The 7,207-nt window shown below is 40.7% G+C and overlaps 1 protein-coding gene across 1 annotated transcript; it reads right to left on the reverse strand.

Annotated features, from left to right (window-relative positions):
- Positions 1–4,884, reverse strand: LOC110502902 (membrane-associated progesterone receptor component 1). Its single transcript, XM_021581246.3, has 3 exons — positions 4,493–4,884; positions 3,041–3,196; positions 1–2,573 (listed from the first exon to the last, which is right to left on the reverse strand). Exons 1-3 carry the CDS (start codon positions 4,785–4,787, stop codon positions 2,479–2,481), a joined length of 546 nt encoding a protein of 181 aa, XP_021436921.1. The 5' UTR covers positions 4,788–4,884; the 3' UTR covers positions 1–2,478.
- Positions 4,885–7,207: the final 2,323 nt, after the last annotated feature.

The following is a 7,207-nucleotide window of genomic DNA, read 5'->3' on the forward strand; positions in this document are numbered from 1 at the left end:
TTTCTACATCATACTCTGATAACTCCCAGAGACAGTTTATTTTTGTTCTTGTGATATACAATAAATCAATACCATACCACTCCTGGTCAGTTTGATTGACTCCACCTTTCCCAGTACACCCTCCACTCTCTCCTTGACCGCAAATGGATCTCCCAAAATCACATTTTTATCTATGAAAAATGACTCCAACAAGAACGAGGCATTATCAAACCGAGTCTTATCTTTATGAACAACTTTAACCCGTTTTGCGCCATTCTTCAATGCTACAGTTTTACACTAATTTCCATAAACTTTACTCAACGCACCATCCAACCTCTGCCTTCTTCTTCTTTGGTATTATGGTGGTCCGCAAACAAATGTTATAGATGCATGCAGCCACCTATTGTATTGTCTGTGCATCAGCCTACTATTCTGTAGTATGAATTCATTACACTTTGTGAAAAAAAAACTGTCCTTCCAACTAACCCTATTCCACTACTTTGGCTGATCCGACACAAGGCCAGCAGCCTGGAAGGACGGGACACTACCGTTCAAAACACCTTGTAACTCTTCTTCAGTAAAATCTCGTACACCCAAGTACATCTCTGCAGCTGCCACCACAACATCTATCCTCTGTGATCCATGATCCATTCCTGCGGTAAAGTTGACAGCAATGGCAATGAACACACAAAAAAACAAAAAAAAAAACTTACAGAAGCACGTTATTCCTATCACTCTCTATTGGCCTACTCACAGGGATCCTCTTAGGATCCCTCACCTTGGACCCATCTTCCTCTACTACTCTCTTCACTACCTCAGCATGACACCTTCTGCACTACTCTGATCCTGGCAACCTCAACCTGCCTTTCGCTCACCAGACACCTCTGATCTCCAGCACCATGGTTACCCCTACAGTTTATACACAACTTTTTCCACAGAAACTACACATTCCTGTCTCATTTCCTACTGCACACTTCTCACATCTAGGAATCTCCCTCCTACAACATGACTATAACCTTGACACCTACAACACTGTAATGGGTTTGGGACAAAAGCTCTCATTGGATAACGGACATCATTACTTGACTTTATTTGGTAAAAACTCAGTAGTGCAGACAGTGTCTTCTCAGTTTCACCACTCTCCACCGGGTCTGAGTCACACCAAACGGCGGGCGTCACAGACACTGAGAATCTTTAACTTCATTTGATCCTCCTCAACACTTAACGGCACTCCAGTTCTCTCCTTTCAGTGGCGCCCTGCTCCAGAGAGGAAAGCAAGTCACAGTTCTTGTCCTCAGTCATGTGATGCGGAGTGCATACTCCCTCTGGATGACAGAAACACAAAAAATTGAAATGATTCCACTTCAAGACACTTTCACCGACCTAACATTCCCAAACCTCTTCTCCCCCCAACCTGACATCACATATGGGTCTGCCAGAAGGCAAGGATCCATTCTCTCCAAAAATCTCATCCCCACTGGGCTAGAATCATCTTTATCATCATGATGAGGCTCAAACTCTGCGGTCTTCACCGCACCTGCCACCACAGTTAATTCATCCCCACTCTGGTCACGTTCAATTTGCTTCTGTAGCTCTTCAAATGTTCTGTGTGATCCACCAATCCATATTCACTCAAAACATGTTCCAATTTTCTCATTTTTTTCCAGTCCACCATCTTACCCCCACCTCATGGCCACACCGGCAGCCATCATTAGGTGGCCTGGTGGTTCCCCTCTGTGTTATTACCGTCATCTACTGGTTTTATACACACAAGATTGTAGCCCAAGATGTTTGTTTGTTTAAATGAACAATAAAATATAGAAACAATCCGGCAAGATCACATACAAAACATCACCATATACAAAAAATAAACATGTAGAGAAATACAAGAAAGGTGTATACTACCTGTATACTGCTTTTACAAAAACACTACGGTATTCAAAAGTTATTGTAACCTGAACATAAAAATCTGGTGCATTTTGGTAAATTAAAGGGGCAATCTGCAGTTGCAACATCTACTTTTGGACTTATAATTGAATGATATCAACCCCTTAATTTTTGACAAATATAACATAAATGCCTCACGAGTTTAGTTCAATAGTTAAAATGTCGTACCCCATTAGAACCCAATATATAAGCTTATTTTACTCCAATGTGTGTAAACAAAGTAAATGTAAACAAACCCCTTTTAGCCTAAAAACATAGTTAAAACTATACATTTATATCATGGATGGTCAGTCGCTGCATCCATTTAAAAACATTTTTTTTAACCTAAAACAGGGGCTTGATAATGCTTTGTTATTGTTTCAACTGCTGATTGTGGCTTTAAGGTCTGTGGCATATGAACATAGCATAAGAGGTGATGGTCCATGACATTGATATAATGCAAAAGCCATCCAGGAGAAAGCATTTCGCTCAATGGCCGCAGCACAAGCCAACATGCATCACATTATCCAAAATAATTAAAGCATCTGAATTTCCTGTGTGGACTTGTGAGTTCTAGTCCTTATTTTTGTCCTTGACCTCCTCGTCATCAGTGTACTCAGAGGGTTCCTCTCCAGGTTTCAGAAGTTTGCCAACATAGTCATACTTTTCTGTAAAAGGCAGGAAGTAGAAGAAAAGAACATTGAGTTCCTGAGAGACATTCGCTACACACGACACCACAGCTGAGCTCTAGGACATTGTAATTACTAGCCTTAGCCTACAAAGACTGCCTCCCATGTCTGGGTTTCAATTCACAGCACTACTCAATGTAATTGATTGAAAGTGTTCATTTGATGTGAAGTAGTGTTTGCGACATTATGCCCAGGTATGGTGCCATACTGAATGTGCTGTAGCTAACTCTTCTATCATAGTCAAGTAAAACAACAGACCAAAGAGGTGTTGGCTGAAGCAGAAACAGACTGCAGAAACAGAAACCCCCACGAGGTGCATCAACAGTTTGCACTACATTCTGTTGAGTGGAGTGTGTGCATGTGATGTTGACTGCAAGAGGTAGAAATTGAAAATTCAGTATCTAAAGTGTTTTTACCAACTTCTACCAACTCGTGCATTAACTCACGGGTGAACTGGGTCTCCCATTCGTTGAGGCTCTCCTGTTGCATGGCATTGAGGTCTGAGAGGTCATCGTGGGTGTCTTTCAGGGCCTCCTTCTCTAGACAGAAAGTGGCCAGGCCCCTGGAGGCATCTTTACCAGCCAACAATCCATATGGACCCACTGGAGAACAACACACACAGACAAAGAGATTAATTTAAAATGTGATTGTGAATAGACAAACTATTTGTCAAGGTTTATACATTTGCTGATGACTACCATTTTAAAGCAGCAATCAGCTGTTGGAAACAAAAGCATACGCCCACCCAGCCCGTTTTGGTAAAAATTAGAAGGATGAGGCTGGAGAACTCTAACCCCACTCAAATTCATAGACAGAGCTATGGATGCAAATACTGACCATCCATGATGTTAAAACTATATAAAACTGTTTTAACCATGTTTACTTACTTTGTCTACAAACATTGGAGTAAAACAAGCTTATATTTGGGGTTCTGATGGGTACAACTAAGCACATGATGCATTTATCAGTTATGTTCTTCAAGAACCAAACTTTTATCTCAATCAATGGATTTATATAATGCATTTAAAAGTCCAACATTTGAGGTAGCAATTGCAAATTGCCCCGTTAATGAAACAAGTATGCACTGTTTCTTAAATTTGGTGAAAATAAAGTTAAACTTCCACCCTCCAACAGACATACCTTGCTCTATTCTAAGATCAGATGGCTTCAAAAATAGCCCAACAACAAGCCCTCTATTCTCGATGTTGAGACTGAAAGATAAGAATTCTTGGAATGAGAGTCAGCCAGTAGGCCTATTATTGCTCTTCAATAGGCCTCAACAAGCCTTACTTTGTGCAACACTCTGGTCTGGCTGAATTTAACATTACACCTCAAGCTATTTGTTCTGAATTGACATGAAGAGAACTGAGGCACACCTCAAAAGCGAGGAACCTCAATAAGATAAATAGTTTATCCTATTATACAGACTGAGAATATATGCCACTTCTACATATTTTCAGTGAGGGTGTTCCTCGTGAGGGCTTGCGTAATAGCGTAGGGCATGATTAATCAACTCCGTGAGAGGTTAGAACATGCCAACTCGGTTGAACACTCCAGTTGCAGCTTGTGTAGCAGCACCTCCGCCAGAGGGCTCCGTTGTTCCGTTTCTGATTACCCGGAATAACGACGTCAGGAAGAACTACGCACGTCAGCGGTCTCTCGAGGCTACAGCTCGCGTGTTGTGAAATTCGATCGCGGGCAATGATTTATGAAGAAGGGGGTGTGGCGTTTTAGAATGGTCGTACTAGTTATACACATACTCAATATACACATACTCAATAGACACAGAGTAAGACACGTATCTATTAAGTTTACTGGGCAAGCCACTTGGCTACAGTTGCGCCAACCATTCATTTGAGCAGAAATAACCAATGTAAATAGCCTACAACTTATTTTACCTGGCCCGTATAATTTCTTTCCTGTGGTTACATCAAACACCTTTGAATTGACAGCCATGAGAATTCTTCGATTTTGAAGCCCATCGTACGGTTGCAGCTCCGCTAAAGTGAAATCTCTGTTCTTGAGTTTAGGCAGAGGTTCCTCAACCTCGCCCACATCTGCAGGCTTGTCTCCGCAGAAGATTCTGAGTAAAATAAATATGCAGAGGCCAAGCAGACTCAAATTCAACGGGGACGTGAACATTTCTTGCAAAATTCCTGAAGAAGATTCCTCGGCTGTCTCTGTATCAGCCATGTTTGGGTGGGACTGTAGGCTACGTACCAAAGATTACTTATTATAAGGTTCCCCCTTTCATCTGTGGCTGACTGGTGACTGTACTGGGACATGAGGCTTATCGAGGGTGTGTGTCAATGCACCAATCACAGACGCCAAAAATGAACTCTTATGCCGTTTTGACCAATGGGCTTTGTGTTTTGAAAAATGTATTACATCAATTTGATGCCTTTAACAATCCTATGTATTTTAATCAATATAAAATGTTCTGCGCATACATTAATTCAGATCTGAATTTTGGTAGCAAATATGACCTTATAATTCATTGAATACTGACAATCTTGTATTGCATGGTGGGTAGGGCATGTATTTTATTTTTTATTAACAAACAATTAAACTGTTATTACATTATTTGAATCAAAAGACGAAACAAATGGGACCTTGATAACGACGTTGTCGTCATTCTGAATAATGACATCACATACTGTAGCTAGCTACTCCTTTTAACGTCTAATATCCTTATCCAATACAGTACAGGATCAAGATAGGCAGAAACTGCTTCTCCAGTAGAAATCCCTGATCACACGAGTAGGCCATTTCATGGCAACGTTGTCAAGCTAAACTCTTGCCAGAAACATGTCATCGGGTTTAACGGACGTCTCGCGACAAAACTGCGCATGTGCGGCCGTCAAATCAGTCACTCATTTCATTATTTGACGAACATGAAAATGCGTCAGTTTGTCACTTTCACGGGGTTGGAGTAATAACATATTCAAATACATAAAACATTGGCTCGAATTTAGGTTGTGCCTTTAGAATTTGAGAAAATATACAACTAGAGAATATTTTTTTCACCTCAGACTTCTCAAAGCCCGGCCAGGTCTGCTTGGTCTGTTTGCAAGCGTTCATGGAATTCTCACGATGTTGCTCCTCTGGGTTTAGAAACTCTGTGTCCCTTTGTTGGTTGAGTTCATGCCGACTAGAAGGGCAGGCGTTGCATTGCATCAACCAATGGTTTAGTGTCACGTCATTGACTGTGCAGTCGGGAATCAGATTGCTGTGGCATATAATTTGGTTAGTTGATATGTTAAATACCTGTCCAGGCGTTCTAAAATTTGGCATGCATCTGCAATGTAGTTGGCAGGAACCCAACCCCTATGTTCAGAGGTAATCTCAGACACCCACAATTAAAAAGTCACATCATATGCTCGATGAAATTCTGGGGGAATATGTAGTTATAAAATGCACCAAGGACACTAGGAGGTCTCCACCTCTCTAAACGGAAACTCAACCAGTTTCGGACAAGTGGTCGAAATGTACCCACCCCTCCGAAATATCGAAAGACGCGAGCGCCTGCGAAATCGTGATTTAACCAAATGATCAGTGATGAAAAATAAGCATACTAGAATAAGTTCCTCGTTAGTCGTAGCATCCCACAGTCCTTCGTCAGATGCTACTACCATGTGTTTGTGCATCTGTCCACAAGAGATTGTTCAGAGAGAGGTAAACTGTCTCTGGCAGCCAAAACAGCCGGATACTCCATCTAAACGTGATTTGATTCTCAATCGCGGTTCTAGAAACATAAGGCCCGCTACTTACATATCACATAAAAATAATTTCACAAATGCAAAATATCCACTTACTGCACACTGTTTTACCACAGTTGCAGCCAATAATATTTTTCAGTTACACTTTTCTGACGTCCTTCTTCCGTTTACACACAGGTGTTCGGGGACGCTATATATCTAATTAGAACAGGTGATCTCTCTCTCTTCCATAAACAAGAGCGATGCCTTGTCACCCCAAAAATATCTATTTTTGATATGAAAGTAATGTTCCAAAACGTTTGTAAACCGTATCGCAAGTAACATGTTTTTATATGTGGGCAGAGCGTCAGGACTTTCGTACGCTGGTCGCACGGTTGTCAACGCTTGGTGTGGGAACACAAGGCCAGAATGGCCCCTTGGATTCGCAAGAGCTAGTCTGATAGGCACCTGACTGTAATGTATTAATCTTGGACACGCAGGACTAATATCTTGCATAATTGCATAAGATCCTCGGTTAATGCTACTACCTTTTATGTTATGTGCATCTGTCCAAGATAGATTAGTAGTGTATAATAATTTTTAGTCACATAAATGTGCTTCACATCAAACATGACTGTTTTCCAGAATCTTGTCTCATCGTTATTTCGTATATACAGTTGAAGTAAGTCGGAAGTTCACATACACCTTAGCCAAATACATTTAAACTCATTTTTCACAATTCCGGACATTTAATCCTAGTAAAAATTCCATGTTTTAGATCAGTTAGGATCACCACTTTATTTTAAGAATGTGAAATGTCAAAATAGTAGAGAATGATTCATTTCACCTTTTATTTATTTACTTAAGTTTACATGCACTCAAGTAGTATTTGGTAGCATTACCTTTAAATTGTTT

The sequence above is a fragment of the Oncorhynchus mykiss genome, chromosome 23, assembly GCF_057628025.1.
Source record: "Oncorhynchus mykiss isolate SJ-2025 chromosome 23, ASM5762802v1, whole genome shotgun sequence".
NCBI lineage: Eukaryota > Metazoa > Chordata > Actinopteri > Salmoniformes > Salmonidae > Oncorhynchus > Oncorhynchus mykiss.

What these genes read in the sequence shown, in the direction of transcription:
- LOC110502902 (XM_021581246.3), bottom strand. Translation starts at nt 4,787, where the DNA reads ATGGCTGATACAGAGACAGCCGAGGAATCTTCTTCAGGAATTTTGCAA. An exon ending in AAAGAAATTATACGGGCCAG is followed by an intron (nt 3,197 to 4,492) that starts GTAAAATAAGTT and finishes GTTGTTCTCCAG; the next exon opens with TGGGTCCATATGGATTGTTG. An exon ending in ATGGGAGACCCAGTTCACCC is followed by an intron (nt 2,574 to 3,040) that starts GTGAGTTAATGC and finishes TGCCTTTTACAG; the next exon opens with AAAAGTATGACTATGTTGGC.